Below are 20,561 nucleotides of genomic sequence, written 5' to 3' on the forward strand. Positions count from 1 at the left end.
ACCAAAATAAACAGTGAACAGAAATAAGTAAGATTTTAGAGCAATATTTGAGAAAGAAAATTATACAACATTGAAAATGCTGAATCTAAATTATTAAAGGTTATAGCAACTAAGGCCATGTGATTAGAGGACAGAATGCTGGCTATGAACTCAGGAAAAATTGGGTTTAAATCCCTCTTCTAACATTTTCTAGTGACAGGACGATGAGTAAGTCATGTATCCCTTCTGAGCCTTAGGCAACTCTCCAAGACTATAAATAAAAATTAGTTGCAATCTACTAGATGATATAAATAAATAAATCATAGATCCTAAAAGTATTGACAATTTGATGGACAAATTTTATTTTTATTAAGGAGTCAGCAATATTTCAAAAGTAGGACAATAAGTTCCTGACCTCTGCTTTTTTAATATGTTGCTAGTGCGGTAGCCATAAGGTAGCTTTGGCAAACAGAACACCCTGGGGCTGTACTGACCAAAACCCCTGTGATGCCAATCACTGCACCTCTACTCCCATATGGCTGACCAGTGCTACATGTCACACAACTGTGCTGAATGGGCTCACTACCAGTCTATGCTGTCTGCTCTAAAATAAGCCTTCACTGTGGTAAGGAAATCCTTTTATTCCTTCCTATTTCATTCTCTAACCCACTCTCCCAAAATATGTGGGGCCATACAAGAGATTAGAGCTGGTTAAGTAACATCCACAGCTGACATTACATGGTGTTTTAAGGGACTCAGAGCACTTTAAGGAGATTGTCTCATTCAGTCCTTACAACGATGGAGATGAGGGTGGAGTGGGGGGAAGGCTGGATTTGGAGTCAGGCTCCATTTAGGCTCAGATTCTACCTCTGATGTTTATTAGCTGTGTTACCATAGATAAGTAAATAACTTAACCTTTCTCAGACTGTTTTCTCATCTGTAAAATGGGGAGAGAAATACATATAGTTTCTAATTCATGGGGTTGTTTTGGGGAAAGTCCTATAGAAATGTGAGTTGTTGTTATCATCAACCTTTGGACATAGGTAGTGTTACCTGAATGGATCTCACTGTGATCAAGAACCAGGCAGGTTGCCCTTTTCTATTATTTCTGAGAAAAGTTATAAAGTATCCAATTATATAATTAAAAAAACAAGCTGTTGGGGCAGCTGGGTGGTACAGTGGATAAAGTGCTGGGCTTGGAGACTGGAAGACTCCTGAGTTAAAAATCTGGCCTCGGACACTTAGTATCTGTATAAGTGTGGGCAAGTCACTTAGCCCTGTCTGTGGCAATTTATCATCTGTAAAATAAGCTGGAGAAAGAAATGGCAAACCACTCCAGTATCTTTGTCAAGAAAACCACAAAACAAGCTATTAATGTACAACTTTCTATTACATTATTTATTGTTCCTATGGGAGTGATCATAAAAATGGTGAGAGAAAGTAGGGGAAAATTCATACCTTTTGGTACTATTTTGTTTAGTCTGTTGCTTTGTTATCTCATCCAAAGCCAGAATAGGGCTACAAAAGATATGGCCACTTCTCCTGATAATTCTTTGCTTCATGGCTGTGAGACTATTCCATTCTCGCACAAACTTCAAAATCTGGCAGAGAATGAGCAGATCATAAGCCCAATGAATATCAAGCAGCGATCCTTCTTAAGCAATTTAGCCACAAGATGCAGTGGAAAACCAATACTTTAATGTCATCTTCAAAACAGAACTTTGAGTGCAATAATGATAGATTTATTTAATTAGATACATTTGAGGGGAATGTCCCATGGCCAATTCTGTGACAGAAAAGTCTCATTTACCGTAAATTTTCTAAAGGTAAATTTATAGGCAGGTCACAGCAGGCTCAACAAGCCTGGGAATCAGTAGGGAAAATCACTTCCATTCACAGGACCTGGGTTTTCTTATCTGCAGAATGAGGAAGAGACATTACATGACCCTTAGGTCTCTTCTAGTTCTAAATTTACAATCCTGTCACCAGCATCCCAATACAGGGCACTTGCCCAAATCTAATCTGGATATTTGAAATATACTTTACAATAGCCAGGTCAGAAATGGTCAAAGCAGGTGTTGTAATGATGGCAGAGCTAATATTTAACAAAGTGTTACAGTTACCAGTGAATTAGGACTGAATAGCTTTGTTGCACCTAGATTGAATTATTCTTCAAATAAAAAGCCATCAAATAGATAAGGGGGAAAATAGCATTGAGGGCACCACCCATATTTTAGTCAACAACTGCCTGGCTATTTGCTAAAAATTTGAGAGGCAGGCACAGAAGTCATCAAAGAGAAGATATCACAAATATTTTCTCTTTCAAGACAGATGTGTAGCCTCTATCAACTATGTATTCCAGGGGGCAATATGCCATTTTCATTCAAAGGGTAAAAAAACATATTGTCCCCATACAGATTGTCATTATGTTTGATACAAAGCACTGTCCTGCATGCTGGGATCAGTTACCAATGCAAGCTAACCTCTCTTTGCAAGAAAGATAAATGCAGCCACAGATCAGACTGGAGGCCTTTCTGGGCTGCACCTGGCCTGAAGTTGCACTTAGATGATCCTTACAATTAATTGAGAGTCACCCAACATGAAATTTCTCCCACTCTCACAATGTATCACTGTTAGAGCCTAACCTTTTAAGAAAAAATGTGATTCTGTCAGAGACAAACACCACAGTTGCTAATCCTGTAAATGAGAAATAAAACGACATGAAGAGGATTCTTTCCACAGAAACAGTAACTGTAGGTGTGATCATTTGCCAAAGAAACAGATTTTGTGTTTATTATTAGCACCAGTGGTAATTAATAATGTGCCTGAACCGATGAAAATGCAGCCAACAATTAGAATCTGCAAGAGTGTCACAAATTGCTCTACATTTATTAAACTCTAAAGGATCATTAAAATGATTAAACATAAAGTGTATTTAGGTGACTGTTTAGGGCTATTATTCTTACCAATGAACGGTTTTGTTTCAGTTGAAAACATGCTGGTAAATCTTCCCAGAGGTCTAATTTTATATCCAAAGGAATGAAATTGCAGTTCATTTGTTCACCATCCTGATAAACAATTGAGAGAAAAATATCAGTGAATTTTTGTCCCTGAGCATTAAGCAACTTTTTGTTTGATATGGCATAACATTTCCAGCAGTCACCTATAAGACAAGGCAATATAATCCTACTTTATTTATTTGTTTTTAAATAATCCTACTTTATTTATTTTTTTTAAAGCAATTGGGATCAAGTAACTTGCTCAAGTTTACATGGCCAGTTATTTTGTGTGGGTGCCAAGTATCTGAGGCCGGAATCGATCCCAGGTTCTCCCGACGCCGGGGTTGGTGCTCTTACTCACTGCGCCACCTGGCTGCCCCAATAATCCTATTTTAGAAAGGGCTCCAGGAAGAAGAGGACATAAAGAAGTGCTTTCTGAACCAAGGTGGTGAAACTAGCATCCATATTGAACACTATGTCTATACCAGCGAAATCCACACCAATACTTATGAAAGGAATGTTACTCTGGTAGCCCATGTTTAATTTTATACTCCTCTTTGACATGAGAGGCAGAAGGGTATAGTATTAGAGAGCTGATCTTGAAGTCAGGTAGACTTGAGTTCAAATCTCTCTTCTGGCACATATCAACTGTCCAACTCAAGGGCAAGTTACTCTATTTTTTAGTGTCCTAAGTAGTTCCCTAAAGTAGAGGGAACTTCCTCAACAAGTTGTTCCCTAGGCCAGTGGAATCAGTGGTTCAATCACAGTGGAAAATGTGTCAAAATAAAAGGTTTCAACAGCATAAGAATATTATCTCATTCTTTATTGGAGGGGCAAGGCAATTGGGGCTAAGTGACTTGCCCAGGGTCACACTGCTATTAAGTGTCAAGTGTCTAAGGCTGGATTTGAACTCCTCCTGACTCAGGGGCCAGTGTTCTACCCACCCTTATCTCATTCTTTGAATTACATGTGGATGAAATCTTGAAACTTTCATAGGTAGACTTCCATGAGATAAGCATTTTGATAATGGAAAGTTAAATGGAAACTGGATTTGGAGTCAGAAAAGACCTGACTGTCTATGTTCAACTGTGTTCAGGTACTAGCTTTGCAGCTTAGGCACAGTATAGGTCAACCTTTGGCATATTACTGAACTTATTCCTTTTTCTATAAAATAATAACACATATGGGGGCAGAGACAAGATGGCAGAGTAAAAGCAGGAACTTGCTTGAGCTCCCACTCCAACCACCTCCAGTACCTGTAAAATATGACTAAACAAATTTTAGAGCTACAGAATCCAAAAAGTGACAAAGAGAAACAAATCTCCCACTGAAGGCAGCCTGAAAGGCTGACAGGAAGGGTCTGTTGCACCAAACTGGGAACAGAGAGCAGTCCCACGTGAGCTGCGCTGGCCCAGACCCATGGCAGCCCAGACCTGAGGCACATACCAGCCAGAGCAGACTTCAGGAGAGTGAAACACCAGCTGCTGTGGTGGTTTCCAGACTTCTCAACCCATAAACACCAAAGAAAAAGTAAAAGGTCAGTGGGGGAACTCTATTGGAACTGGGTGAGAGAAGAGCATGGTCTGGCCCCTGCCCCTGGGGCAGGGGAGGTGATAGGGGACTGCAACTGCTGCTGCTTCTAGCTTCAGGCCTTGAGATTGTAGGGGGACCAAGTAACTGTTGAAAGGGCATTTGCAGCAATTTCTCTGCTGGCCCTGAGGCAGGATTCGCTTGCTTTGTCCTTCTTGGATCTGGGCTGCAATCTTGGGTGGTGCTCCTGGGGTGAAGAGTGCTGGTGTTGCAGAGCTTGTTGAGGTTGTGGAGAGGGTGTCCTAGTCATACTTAGGAGACAAGTGCCTGGTAGAAACTATGAAAACAGCCGCACAAAGCCCCAGAAATTTGGGACATAGCTCTCTCCACTTGGGAAAGCAGACTTCTACCTCAGCAAAGAGCTCAAAAGTCAAGGAATTGGCTGGCAAGATGAGTAAACAGAGGAAGTGCAATCATATAGAATCTTTTTTTGGGGACAAAGAGGATCAAAAAATAGAACCAGAAGAAGACAACAAAATCCAAACTCCTGCATCAAAAGCCTCCAAGAAAAATGTGAATTGGCCACAGGCCTTGGAGGAGCTCAAGGAAGATTTTTGAAAATCAAGGGAAGTAGAGGAAAAATTGGGAAGAGAAATCAGAATGATGCAAGAAAATCATGAAAAATGAGGCAATAGCCTGCTAAAGGAGACACAAAAAAATACTGAAGAAAATAACAACTTAAAAAATAGACTAGTGGGTGTGGAGCCAAGATGCCAGAGTTGAAACACAACTTCCACGCAGCTCCGGCTTCCACCTCCTCCAATACATGTAAAAAATGACTCTAAACAAAATTTAGAACTACAGAACCCACAAAGTGACAGAGAGAAACAAATCTCCCGCTGAAGGCAGACCAGCAGGCCTACAGGAAGGGTCCATTGCAGCACAATGGGAGCCAAGGGCAGTCCTGCCTGAGCCGAGGTTTTAGCCCCAGGGTGGCCCCTGTGTGTGGTGGCTAGAACAGACTTCATGAGAGTAAATCACCAGCATTTGTAGCGGTCTCTAGACTTCTCAATTCATAAATGCTAAAGACAAAGTAAAAGGTCAGTGTGGAACTTGGTTGGTCCCGGGGAGGATTTAAGAGTGTGGTCCAGATGCTACCCCCAGAGTGAGAAGCAGAGGAGGCCCAGTAGATGCCACATGGCTGCTTCTGGAGCTGCTGACCTGCAGACTGTAGGGGATCCAAGCAACCATTCAGAGGCTAAGTGCTCCTGCTTTGACCTTCTTGAATTTGGACTGTGGTCTTGGGTGGTGGTCCTGGGGTGTCTGACCAGTGAGCCAGAGTGTGTGGGGGCTGTAGAGAGGGCACCCAGCTAATAGCTCTGGCAGCTGGAAAAACTCCAGCAATTTGGGACATAGCTCTCTTCATTCTGGAAGCAGAGTTCTACCATGGCAAAGAGCTCAAAGGTCAAGTAATTGGCTGTCAATATGAGCAAGCAACGGAAGCACAAACGATAGAATCCTTTTTTGGGGACAAAAAGGACCAAGGCATGGAGCAGGAGGAAGACAGCAAAGTCAGAACCCCTGCATCAAAAGCCTCCAAGAAAACTATGAACTGGTTACATGTAGGCCATGGAGGAGCTCAAGAAGGATTTTGAAAATCAAGTAAGAGAAGTGGAGGAAAAATTGGGAAGAGAAATGAGAATGATGCAAGAAAATCATGAAAAGCAAGTTAACAGCCTGCTAAAGGAGACCCAAAAATACACTGAAGAAAATAAAACCTTAAAAAACAGACTAAATCAAATGGCAAAAGAGGCCCAAAAAGCCAATGAGGAGAAGAATGCTTTAAAAAGCCGAATTTGCTTTTTGGAATGGAATTTCAAAAAGTCACTGAAGAGAATAACTCCTTCAAAATTAGATTGGAGCAACTGGAAGCTAATGACTTTATGAGAAATCAAGATACTATTAAACAGATCCAAACAAATGAAAAAATAGAAGGCAATGTGAAATACCTCATTGGAAAAACCACTGACCTGGAAAATAGATCCAGGAGAGATAATTAAAAAATTTTTGGTCTACCTGAGAGCCATGATCAATAAAAGAGTCTAGATACCATCTTTCAGGAAATTCTCAAACAAAACTGCCCTGATATTCTGGAACCAGAGGGCAAAATAAAAATTGAAAGAATTCACTGATCACTTCTTGAGAAAGATCCCCAAAAGAAAACTCCTAGGAATATTATAGCCAAATTCCAAAGGTCCCAGGTCAAGGAAAAAATACTGCAAGCAGTCAGGAAGAAACAATTTGAGTATTGTGGAAACACAATCAGGATAACACGAGACCTAACAGCTTCTACATTAAAGGATTGAAGGACTTGGAATATGATATTCCAGAGGTCAAAGGAGCTAGACTAAAACCAAGAATCACCTATGAGCAAAACTGAGTATAACGCTACAGGGAAAAATATGGTCATTCAATGAAATAGAGGACTTTCAAGTATTCTTGATGAAAAAACCAGAGCTAAACAGAAAATCTGACTTTCAAATACAAGAAGCAAGAGAAATATGAGAAGATAAACAGGGAAAAGAAATCATAAGGAACTTATCAAAGTTGAACTATTTATATTCCTACAGGGAAAAATGATAATTATAGCTCATAAGATTTTTCTCAGTATGAGTAAAGCTGAAGGGAATATATACGTATATTTATGTATGTATAGGAAGATGTACATGTATATATAACTATATATGTGAGTGTGAGCATTTGTATGTTCATGTATAGGATAGGATGGAGGGAAATAGTTTTTCACAATATGACTACTATGGAAAAGTTTTGCATTACTATACATGTATAACCTATATTGAATTACTTGTCTTCTCAGTGGGGGAGGTTGAGGAGAGAAGGGAGAGGAACTGGAATTCAAAGTTTTAAAAACAAATGTTAAAAAAATTTTTTTAAATTATTTTTTGGGGGTGGCTAGGTGGCATAGTGAATAGATCACCGGCCCTGGAGTCAGGAGGACCTGAGTTCAAATCTGACCTCAGACACAACACACCCACACCCACACAAAACTAGCTGTGTGACCTTGGGCAAGTCACTTAACTAACTGCCCTCGAAAAAGCAACAAAAAAAAAAAAATAAAAAATTATTTTTTTACATGCAACCGGGAAATAAGATATACAGGCAATGGGGTATTGTAATACATCTTGCCCTACAAGAAAGTAAGGGGGGGATTAGGGAAGATATAAGAGAGGGCAGATTGGAGAAAGGGGTATTCAGTATGTTTGCCATCTTGGGGTGGGAGGGTAGGGGAGAGATGGGAAGAAAATCTGTAACTCAAAGTTTTTGGGAAATGAATGCTGAAAACTAAAAATAAATTTAAAAAATAGTAATACTTATAAAAATGTAATAATAACACCTCTACCTATATAAATACTTATCACAATACCTATATTAATACCTATATTCATCTCACAGAATGCGGTTAGGATGAAATGAAATCATACATATCAAAGGACTTTGTACTGAATAAAGTACTGTTTGAAAATGAATTATTTTTTCTTAGGGGAAGTTTTATATCCCTGTGTGCATACATGAAAATCAATTATTTTTATCATTCATTAAAAAGCATAACACAATGGCCTACTCTTGATTCTCCACCCTCAAAAAGAAAGAGTGGAGGAAATACTCTGAAGAATAAAAAAATGGTGGTTATGAAAATTTTACCTTCATTACAGTTGCTGTTTGATAATTAGCTCATATAACAACTCTTTTTTTTTTTCTGATTTCTGGAGGGGGAAAGGCAGGGTAATTGGGGTTAAGTGACTTGCCCAAGGTCACATGGCTAGTTCAGGTCCTCCTGACTCCAGGGCCTATGCTCCACTCACTGTGCCACCTAGCTGTCCCTCACATAATAATTCTAATAACATAAAAAAATCACCTTTATATAATTTTTTTCTGTTTACAAAGCACTTTCCTCACAGCCATGGGGAGCAAAACATTTTGGACTTTAGAGATGATTCGTAATGCATATGCTATGCCAATGGGAATGGATTATCTTTGGAACACTGAAATTTCTAACCAACTAAAGAACAAATGGGATTGGTATTTAGCTCTTAATCACCAGATGAATAGAATTCAAGAATTTAAGTGATTAAAAATATCACACATGGTAAGGAAGTTAGATGAAAATCAATAGTGGCATTTTTTCCCATAAAGAATGGAAAACCTACATGTATGGAAACTCATTGTACAAAGAATAGTAAAAACCAAAACATTTTACATATCTTAATAATTCTTCCTGATATGTATTTGACAAAAATTATGCTTGTGTAAGGCAGTCTGACATCATGGATAAAGTGCTAGAATGAGTCAGGGAAACCTGGGTTTGAATTTTACCTTCAGATATTTTATTAGCTCTGGATCCTGGGCAACTCACATAATTTCTCTGGCCATCAATGGCCTCACCTGAAAATGGGAGCTGAAGTCTGTGACCTCTAAAGTTCTTTCTAGATCTAAACCTCTGATTCTATGAACATTTAAATAGTACTTTTATATTTTGCAAAATACTTTATACTCATTAATTTATTTGAACATCACAACAAGCCTATGAAGTGGTACTTTTTTTTTCTGTCCAGACTTAAGTTAAGGAACCCCCACATGCCTTCAAAAAATGATGAACTGTTCTGCAACTTAAACTAATTGTATGGAACTATACAGCTAGGAAGTTGTCCAGGGCACTGAGAAAATAAGTCCAGAGTTGTGTCGTCTATGCTGGACAGATACGAACTCAGAATATCCTCTGGCAGTTCTGAAACTGTACTCTACCAGGCAGAAAAAAGGGAGATAGTAATCGCCAGTTAGAAAAAAAAGGAGCTCTGTGCAGCTGATCCCAAAATTCAATGCCCTATCAGAAACCCTATACAAAGGGGAAAATTGGGTTTATATTGGGACACAAATCTCCCCACCTGAGTGTACCCATCTGCCCCACTTGTTCTCAGCATCTCCATGGTGAAGCTGTTAAAAATTTGTAAAAATAAAATAAATAACAACAGTAAAGCTATTTTAATGGAGAAAATGCTATGTAAATTTTTAGGCCAGTCATGTAAAGTGAGCACATGAAATCAGAGATAATGATCTGTATTAATAAGATTAATTCAAAATAAACGATTTATGAATAAAAACAAAAAAATACAATAACAATTCTGGCTAATTTTAAAATGCTTGATAATGGTAAAATTCAACTGGAAGAACAAAAGATCTAGAATCTCATGGAAAATACTAAAAAATGAGAAACAAGGAAGAGAGAATAGCATTTGTGTGCTTCAATTTATCCTACAAAACTGTAATAATCAAAAACGATTTGCTATTGTTAAAAACAAAAAAGAAAAGCAGATCTTTGAAAGAGAGTTGATAAGGAAGAGTCAGATAAAAACTAAACTCAATAACCCAGTGTTTGATAACTTCCTGGAGAACATATATTACTAGCAAAAGATCTTATATCACAAGAATTGCTGGGGGAAATGAAAAGCAGTTTGACAGAAATTAGTTTTAGACTAACATTTTACACCATCTACCACACTAAGCACAAAATAGATATATGACCTGGATATTAGCCATACCATATAAAGAGTTAGAAGAGAACCAGATCAAGAACCTTTCACAGCTAAGGCTATGAAGATCATTACTCTTAACCAAAAAGGGGGTATCACAAAAAAAGAAAATAATTTTGATAATGTGAAATTGAACATTTTTTGCTTCAACTGACATATCAAGGGGGAAACCCTCTTTATCACATTTTTTTTTAAGCAATTGGGGTTAAGTAACTTGCTCAAGGTTACATGGCCAGTTATTTCTGGGTGTGGTGCTAAGTGTCTGAGCCTGGATTCGATCTCCAGGTCATCCCGACTCTGGGGCAAGTGCTCTTACTCACTGAGCCGCCTGGCTGCCCCTGTATTACATTTTTAAAAGAGATCTTTTAAAAAAAGTTTTTATTGCTATGTTTTGTGGTGTTTTTTTTTTAATATCACTATAGTTTCTCCCTGAGAACTATACCATATAATAAGCAGCACTTTATAAGAAAATAAAAGGGAAAATCAGTATTATTGATTAGTATATTGAAAAAATAAAATGCCTAGGCAGTATACAATACTTGTGGACCTCACACCACATGTTTTTCATAAAGGTTGATATAAAGGATATAAAGGGAACACAAATAAATAAAACCGAAAGCCACTGCCTAATAGATATGAACAAAGAATTCTCAAAAGAAGAATTGTAAACTATTAATTACTACTGATGGGTTACCTGGGGTCTAGATCAATTTGTGAAACCAACTTGTAAAACCAGTCTGTTCAGTTGTAACTGCAGTTTGTCCTTTCCCATCCTTGAGCTCTGCCCCTTCTCCCTATCCCACACTCCACCTAGGCAACACCCTGTGACCCCCTTGTTCTTACTCAATCTCTTCATTTCTTCTGGGCCTGGCCCACACCCTCCTTTGTCCTTGCCTTTTGTCTCCTTCGACCTGTGTGATAGTAATGGCAATTGAAGATTCCCCTGTATTGGCTTGGTTTTCAAACTGATTGTGTTAAAACCCAGAGCTTGTTAATCCCACCTGTGGGATGGACTTTTTGATGTGAAAAGAAAGTCCTGAACTGGGAGGAGCTGGTGACGTAGATTTGGAGAGACAAGAGAGAGGCGGAAGATCTTTTTGGAAGCAGCACCTCGTGGAGAGAGAGAGACTAAGAGAATTGCTGGTGGCCGCTTTGAATTGCCCTGGAGTTTTGAGACCTGCCCCCTGAGCTGCCAAGGACTGAGGAGACATGGCTGTTTTGCTGGTACTTTGTCTGTCTGTTTTGATGTTGTTTTGCCAGATTTGTCCACTGGTGAAAGACTGTCCTGTTGAAGAAGTCCTGGAACCTGGCTTTTGGTTAAGAAGCCCTGAGACTGTCCTGCAGACAGAGAGTGAATACTGTCCACTGGTGAAGGACAGTGCTGTTGTTGCAGGGGTCTGGAGACTGTCCTGCAGACAGAATGAATACTGTCCACTGGTGAAGGACAGTGCTGTTGTTGCAGGGGTCTGGAGATTGTCCTGCAGACAGAGTGAATACTGTCCACTGGTGAAGGACAGTGCTGTTGTTGCAGGGGTCTGGGAGCCTTTCTGTTGGTTCAGAAGCCCTGAAGAAGGATTTTCTTGTTGTATGTTTACAGAAATCCTGGGAGAGGGCTTTGCTAATGTGTTCAGGGGTTCTAGGACTGTTCTACAGACAGAGGATAAATTCATGAAGGGATTGGCAATGTATCTTATGGCCTTGCTAAGCCCTGTCTCCCCAGGAACTAAGATTGCTGAGAACTTGCCTCCTGTCAAGATGAAGAAAAGACCTCCATTTGGGTATTAAGTGCTGTGTTTAAACTTGATGTAACTCTGGGGTAGATTCAATTGTGATCCAGGGGTGGGGAACTTTTGACCTTATGTTTGGAAACTAATCTCCATTTGAGAAGAAGGGCTTTGTGGTGGACTTAATTAAGGTATAGCCTAGGGGTGGAGAAGTATTTAGAACAGAGACTTTGTAATTGATTGAATGATTGGAAGGTCCTGGGGTGGGGTAGTCCTTGGAGATTATTTAATCACATTTAGTAAATGCTGTATTTGGAATGATGTCATGTTTTGATCTTCTCTGTTCTTGGTTGGTCACTGAATAAAATGGAGAGCACCTATGCTGGTATTCTGAACCTTGGGAAGTTGCCTTTCCTTGGCATTATATTACAACCTGGCCCAAATCTTATCTAAACTACCTATTCACATGCTCCCCTTGGTCAGCTCTGACCTTTGTCTATGCACTGAGGCCCCTCCCGTCTGGTCAGCCCTGACAATGGCAGCCCTACCCTTTAAAGGTAAAAGCATGTACCCCTCTCACTTACAGGTCCCCTAAAGGACTCTTGACTGCTTCTCATAGAAGCATAACAATAAACTTCTACAACTCTCACTCCAATTAAGCCCTAGACCTTGAATTCTTTCCAGACGATATTGCAGATTTTCTGGTCTTAGATAAGATCAGAATTCCTGCTGAACCTATTGGGATCCCGTCCCCTATCATTTTGGCGAGCCAGCTAGGAGAGTCAGTGGTCTCAAGCTTTCTTGGAGTTCTGGTAAGCTCCTTTACCTCCTCCCTCTCGTCCTGTAATCAGGTTCATTCAAGCACCTAGGAAGGCCTGATTGGACGATTCTGGGACCGGAATCTGGTCTATTTTTTAATAGACCTGGGACAGATCCCTCATGGATGGGGGATGCCCTGTCTAGGGACAAGTGTCTCCGCATCTAAAAGAATATACACATACATTTTTTTAGGCAAGTCTTTTCACGTGAGATGTCACAGAAAAGCAGACGACTACAAGTGATTCTGACTGGGGAGTCGGGAAAGAATGGGTCAGTCTCCCTCCGTACCGGAGAGACTCACCCCTAGGATATCTTTTGTACAACTGAAAAACACTCGGTCTTCAAGACCTCAAGAAAAAACGTCTCATATTTTTCTGTAACACTGCCTGGCCCCAATACACTTTGGGGGATCAGGAAAAGTGGCCTGTTGGTGGAACTTTAAGCTATAACATCATACTGCAGCTTGATCTGCTATGCCGCCAACAAGGGAAGTTCACTGAAGTTCCCTACATCCAGGCTTTTATGTCCCTCTCTCAGAACACGGAGTTAAGGAAACAGTGTAGAGTTCTAGTTAAGTTCACCCCAGCAAAAGGGAATTCGATCCACCTCCTGGACGATCCCTTTCTTTCTGGACCCCCAATAGCAGCCCCGAGAGCGGGTCCCCCCCCTCCGGGTCCCTCTCCACAGGGTCCATCTGCTCCTTCCCTATGCCGGGAAGCTAGCAGACCTCTAAAGGATATTCCTCCCCCATACCTGCCAGATCTGCCTGCTCACTGGTCTCCTAGACCTATGCAAGCGAATTCGGTTCCGGGAATCCCTTTCTTCCTAGCCCTTCCCTTACGAGGGGTGGAACTCCCTATCTCCCTTCTCCACCCCCAGCCCCTGATTCTTCCACTCCCTCCATGCTGGCTCCTCTAAAGGAAGCAGCAAATTCCACCAGAGGGACACTACTGGACCCCCTACTTCCAGCGACCATAGCCCCCTTGAGAGAGGTCGCTGATTCAACTGGAGGAACGATTAGGGTCCATGCCCCCTTCTCGATTTCTGACCTCTCCCAGATCAAGGAGAAGCTAGGCCGGTACTCTGAGAACCCCACTAAGTTTATGGAAGGGTTCAGAGACATTTTTCTCCAATTTGATTTGTCGTGGGGAGATATTAACATCATTCTCTCCACTTGCTGTACTACAGAGGAGAAAAAGAGAATCTGGGAACTAGCCCAGAAGTTTGGAGATGATATGGCCATCTCCTCACCCAGCAGGTATCCTCTGGGAGCCACAGCTGTCCCAGTGGCAGATCCTGGGTGGAATTATCAAGTAACTGCAGACAGGGAGAAAAGAGACCATCTGATACTCTATCTGGTAGAAGGGATGAAAGTAGGATTTTAAAAAGCTGTGAACTATGACCGCCTCAGGGAAATTACCCAAGGTGCTGATGAGAACCCAGCCCTTTTCCTGGGCGGGTTGGTAGAAGCCTTAAAATGCTTTACTAACCTGGATCCCAACTCTCCTGAGGGGATAACCATCCTTGCCATGTATTTTATTAATCAGTCTGCCCCAGACATCAGGCGGAAATTTGGGAAATTGGCTATGGGACCCCAAACACCTCAGAATGAATTGTTAGAGACAGCTTTTGGAGTCTTTAATAACAGAGACCTAGCACTGGCAGAGGAAAAAGACCGTAGGGCAAAGGCCAGAAACAAAGAGCAGGCTCAGCTTCTAGCTGCTGCCCTACAACAGAACAGACTGGTTTTACAAGTTGGTTTCACAAATTGATCTAGACCCCAGGTACCCCATCACTATGATTAACAAAAGAAGGAGGGGTGGAGCCAAGATGGCTGAACTGAAACAGTAACTTTTCTAAGCTCCTCTGTGAATCCCCTCACTAAACTTTAAAAAGTGAATCTGAATGGATTTTGGAGTGTCAGAATCCACTGGGAGACAGAGCATGGCAGAATCCAGTCCAGGAAAGCACCCATGTGGGTCCAGCACAGAGCATGTGGGGGCTGTAGCAGCTCAGAAGAGAAAGCAGACCACAGCAGAGAGAGAAGGAGCCCAAGCCTGTGGACTCACCCACCCCAAGGGCAGTGCACAGCCATCTCACCAGCATCTCACCAAGGGTCAGGAGGATCCACTGGAGCCGGGTAAGAGGGGGCTCAGGGCCCCCAGCAGAGACAGCAGCTTCTTCTGGGGCTAACAGCCCACAGCCTGAAAGTTTAGAAACTGCTTGCCTGACTTTTCCAGAGCCTAGGATGACAAAGTGAACTCTGACTGCTCCAATCCCCAGTTCCTGACCTAGAAAACCCAGAGATAAGTGTCCCACCCAGAGTGAAATCCTGAGATAGTGGAAATAGCCTCAGGCTTGGGAGTCATAGAGAAGGGGTGTAACTGAGGCAGCAAGGAGTCAGAAGAGAAGAGGGGGAGGGGCCCCAACCAGCCCTACCTCACCTGACCATTAAAAGCCTGCCCAGTGGTAGCCCAGGGGCATAGAGGCAGAAATCTGGAGTGGTCAGACCACCCCTCCTCCACAGAGTACTGTGTGAGCATCAGCATAACTTAAGGGAAACACTGACAGCCCTTGCCTTGGCCTCAATTTTTACACACCCAGAGGCTACAGCACACAAAGCCAAAAACCAGGCACCTAGCTCCCAGCATGAGAAATTAGGAAATAGGAAGCTACAATGGGAAGAAAGGAAGCTGAGGAGGAGAAGGGGAAGACAAGTAAATCAATTAGAGCTTATTATAGTGAGCAAGAACAACCAAATACAGAGGACAACATGGACTCTATACTCACACCTGTGACCACAGAAGGAAATATGAACTGGTCTCAAGCCCAAAAAGCACCCTTGGAGGAGCTCAAGAAAGATTTTAAAGGCCTTATTAAGGGAGGCAGAAGACACATTTAAATCTACAGTGACCAAATTGGAAAAAAGTTTCACTGAAGAAAACAAATCCTTAAAAAGTAACATTAGTGAACTAATTGGAGAAAATACCTCCCTAAAAAAGGACCTTCAAAAAGTAACCGAAGAAAATAAATCACTAAAAATTAGAATCAGTCAAATTTGAAGCTCAGGTCTCTATGATGCTCCAAGAGTCAATCAAACAAAACATGAAGATTGAAAAGTTGGAAGAAAGTGTAAAATATCTCACTGGAAAAACAAATGACTGAGAGAACAGATCCAGGACAACATCCTCCAAGAGACTGTCAAAGAAAATGGTCTTGAAGTCCTGGAATCAGAAGATAAAATAGTTATTGAAAGAATTCACCAGACCCCCCCCCCCCCCCCCAAAAGAGATCCCAAATTGAAAATTCCAAGAAATATAGTAGCCAAATTCCAGAATTCAAGATTAAGGAGAAAATATTGCAAGCAGCCAAAAAGAAACAATTTAAATATCGTCGAACTACAGTAAGGATCACACAGGACCCAGCAGCTTCTACATTAAAAGATCGGAGGGATTGAAATTTGATACTTTGTAGGGCAAAAGAGCTAGGACTGCAACCAAGGATTAACTACCCAGCAAAACTGAGCATAATCTTTCAGGCAAGGAGATGGTCATTTAACGAAATAAGGGACTTTCAGACTTTCCTGATGAAAAAGCCAGAGCTCAATGGAAAATTTGATCTCCAATTACAAGACTCAAGAAAGACATAAAAAGGTAAACAAGGAAAACACACACTCACACATACACACATGCACACATGCATATAACATGGGATGCAATAAGAGCAAAATATTCACATCCCTATATAAGAAGCTTATAACTGTCAATATCGAAATTTATATGATTATCATGACCCTCAAAAGGGTTATACCTAGATAGAGGATATGGGTATAAATGAACTAACCTGACGATAAAAAAAAAACCCTATAAAGGGGGTCAAAGGGACTGCAATGGGATAAAAGGAAAGTATGAGACAGAAAAAGTTATTTTTATAAATTTATAAATTTTTATAAATTTATAAATTATGCCATACGAAGAGGCATAAAAACACACTATAGTAGGAGGGAAGGAAAGAGGGAGAGAAACATCATTTGAACTATTCTTACTGGTTCTGGTTCAAAGAGGAATCAACATAATCAGTTATATTTAAGATTCTAACGTGAAAAGACATGAAAACTCATTAAAAAGAGGGAAAGGAGGGAGGGAGAGGAGCAATGCATGAAATTTACTCTCATTGATTTGGGGTCAAAGGAGGAATAACATACTTTGATAAGCATAAAAATCTATTGTATCCTATAGGCAGTAGGAGGGTAAGGCAGGGATCAAAAGGTGGGGATTATAAGGGAGGGAAATAGTAGTAAGGGGAGAGGGTAGGTAAAGAAGTGGGGGTTATCGGGAGAGAACACTAAGGGAGGTGGTGGTCAAAAGGAAAACCCACAAGGAGGGGAAGGGAGAAGGAAGAAACAAAACCATAAACAGGGGAAGGAATAGGATGGAGGGGAAGGGACAGATAGTCATCATTACTGTGAATGTGAATGGGATGAACTCTCCCATAAAACAGAGGCGAGAGCAGAATGGATTAAAAACCATAATCCTACAATATGCTGTCTACAAGAAACATATATGAAACAAAGGGATACCCACAAAAAGGCTGGAGTAGAATATATTATGCCTCAGCTAAAGTAAAAAAAGCAGGGGTAGCAATCCTTATCTCAGATAAAGCAAAAGCAAAAATTGATCTAATTAAAAGAGAAAAGGAAGAAAACTATATCCTGATAAAAGGCACCATCGAGAATGAAGCAATATCATTACTTAACATATATGCACCAAGTGGTACAGAGTCCAAATTCCTAGAGGAAAAGTTATGGGCATTAGAGGAAGAAATAGATACCAAAACTATACTAGTGGGGGACCTTAATCTCCCCCTCTCTGAATTTGATAAATCTAACCTCAGAATAAACAAGAAAGAAGTTAAGGAGGCAAATGGAATTTAGAGAGGCTAGATATGCTAGATCTCTGAAGAAAACTGAATGGGGATAAAAAGGAATATACTTTCTTCTCAGCAGTTCATGGCATATACTCAAAAATTGACCATATTCTAGGGCATAAAAAACCTCACAATTCTGTGCAGAAAGGCAGAAATATTAAATACATCCTTCTCAGATCATGATGCAATAAAAATTATATGCAATAAAGGGCCATGGAAAGACAGACTAAAAACTAATTGGAAATTAAACAATTTAATCCTAAAGAATGAGTCAAACAAGAAATTATAGAAACAATTAGTAATTTCATTCAAGAGAATGATAATAATGAGGCAACATACCAAAATTTGTGGATGCATTAAAGGCAGTTCTTAGGGGAAGTTTTATATCCCTGAGTGCATACATGGTTAAATTAAAGAAAAGGGAGGTCAATGAATTGGGCATGCAATTGAAAAACCTAGAAAAAGAACAAATTCAAAATCCCCAATTAAATACCAAATTAGAAATATTGAAAACCAAAGGAGAGATTAATAAAATTGAAATTAAGAAAACTATTGAATTAATAAATAAAACTAAGAGCTAGTTTTATGGAAAAAACAATAAAATTGATAGACCCTTACTCAACATGATAAAAAAAGAAAGAAGAAAACCAAATTATAAGTATCAAAAATGAAAAGGGTGAATCTACCTCCAATGAAGAGGAAATAAAAAAAATAATTAGGAATTATTTTTCCCAATTGTATGCACATAAATTTGACAATCTTAGGGAAATGAATGAATATTTTAAAAAATATAAGTTGCCCAGATTAACTGAAGAGGAAGTAAATTACTTAAATAACCCCATCTCAGAAAAAGAAATTGAACAAGCCATCAGTCAACTCCCTAGGAAAAAATCTCCAGGGCCAGATGGATTTACTAGTGAATTCTATCAAACAGTTAAAGAACAACTGATTCCCAATACGCTACAAACTATAGTCCTACCAAATTCTTTTTATGACACTAATATAGAACTGATACTTAAATCAGGAAAAGATAAAACAGAGAAAGAAAATTATAGACCAATCTCCCTTATAAATATAGATGCAAAAATTTTAAATAAAATATTAGCAAAAAGACTACAGCAACTTATCTCAAGAATAATACACTTTGATCAGGTAGAATTTATTCCAGGAATGCAAGGATGGTTTAATATTTGGAAAACTATCAGTATAATTGATCATATCAACAATAAAACTAGCAGAAACCACAAGATTATCTCAATAGATACAGAAAAAGCTTTTGACAAAATACAACATCCATTCCTATTAAAAATATTAGAAAGTACAGGAATAAATGGAGCCTTCCTTAAAATAATAGGTAGCATCTACTTGAAACCATCAGCAAATATTATAATCAATAGTGATTGAGAGCATTTTTTTCATATGCTTATAGATATCTTTAATTTCTTCCTGTGAAAACTGCTTGTTCATATACTTTGACCATTTATTAATTAGGGAATGACTTGTATTCTTATAGATTTGACTCAATTTTCTGTATGTTTTAGAAATGAGTCCTTTATCTGAGACATTGGTTGTAAAATTCTTCCCCAATTTTCCACTTCCCTCCTAATCTTGGTTACATTGGCTTTGTTTGTACAGAAACTTTCCAATCTAATGTAATCAAAATTATCCATTTTGTATTTTATAATGCTCTCCAATTCTTATTTGGTCATAAAGCCTTCCCCTATCCACAAATCTGATAGGTAAACTATTCCTTGCTTTCCCAGATTGCTTAGAGTAGTATCAGCCTAATTTATACCTACATTGTGCACCCATTTAGACTTGACTTTGGTATATGGTGTTAGATAATGGTCTGTGCCTAGTTTCTGCCATACTATATTTCAGTTTTCCCAGCAGTTTTTGTCAAATAGTGAGTTCTTATCCCCAAAACTGGGGTCTTTGGGTTTATCAAACAGTAGATTACTATAGTCATTGACTGCTGAGTCTCATGTACCCAATCTATTCTATTGATCTACTACTCTATTCCTCAGCTAGTAACAAGTATATTTGATGACTGCTGTTAATAATACAGATTAAAATCTGGTATAGCTAGGCCACCTTCCCTAGCATTTCTTTTCATTAATTCCCTTGATATTCTGGATCTTTCGCTCTTGCAAATGAATTTTGATACTATTTTTTTCTAGCTCTATAAAGTAGTTTTTTGGTAAATTGATTGGTATGGCACTAAATAAGCTAGAAGCATTTCCAATAAGATCAGGAGTGAAACAAGGGTGTCCACTATCACTCCTCTTATTCAATCTGGTACTAGAAATGTTAGCAGTAGCAATTAGAGAAGAAAAAGAAATCAAAGGAATCAAATTAGGCAAAGAAGAGACTAAGCTATCACTCTTTGCAGATGATACTGATATGATGATATACTTAAGAGAATCAAGTAAAAAACTACTTGAGACAATAAATAAATTAGGCAAAGTTGCAGGATATAAAATAAACCCACATAAATCCTTGGCATTCCTGTATATTTCTTTTTTTTTTTTAAGCAATTGGGGTTAAGTAACTTGCTCAAGGTTACATGGCCAGGTGTTTTCTGGGTGGATGCTAAGTGTCTGAGCCTGGATTCGATCCCAGGTCATCCCGACTCTGGGGCCGGTGCTCTTACTTGGTGTGCTACCTAGCAGCCCCATTCCTGTATATTTCTAATGAAATTCAACAGCAAGAGACAGAAAGAGAAATCCCATTTAAAGTTACTGTAGTCATTATAAAATATTTGGGAATCTACCTGCCAAAACAAACCCAGGACCTATATGACCACAACTACAAAACACTTTTCACACAAATTAAGTCAGATCTAACTAATTGGAAAAATATCAATTGCTCGTGGCTGGTTCGAGCTAATATAATAAAAATCACAATTTTACCTAAATTAAATTATATATTTAGTGGCATACCAATCAATTTACCAAAAGACTACTTTATAGAGC

The 20,561-nt window shown here is 39.5% G+C and overlaps 1 protein-coding gene across 12 annotated transcripts in view; it reads right to left on the reverse strand.

Annotated features, from left to right (window-relative positions):
* The window catches only part of ZRANB3 (zinc finger RANBP2-type containing 3), a 240,770-nt gene that overhangs the window by 23,944 nt on the left and 196,265 nt on the right, over positions 1-20,561 (reverse strand). For all 12 annotated transcript variants that reach the window (XM_069067832.1, XM_069067826.1, XM_069067830.1 and 9 more), the window contains 2 exons: positions 2,946-3,047; positions 1,438-1,580 (listed from right to left, as the gene is read on the reverse strand). In XM_069067832.1, the coding sequence (XP_068923933.1) occupies positions 1,438-1,580; positions 2,946-3,047 (245 nt within the window). The remainder of the gene's footprint in view (positions 1-1,437; positions 1,581-2,945; positions 3,048-20,561) is intronic.

This window comes from Petaurus breviceps, unplaced genomic scaffold (genome assembly GCF_028583685.1).
Source record: "Petaurus breviceps papuanus isolate PSGF00001 unplaced genomic scaffold, PetGlider_PUasm1.0 90752, whole genome shotgun sequence".
NCBI lineage: Eukaryota > Metazoa > Chordata > Mammalia > Diprotodontia > Petauridae > Petaurus > Petaurus breviceps.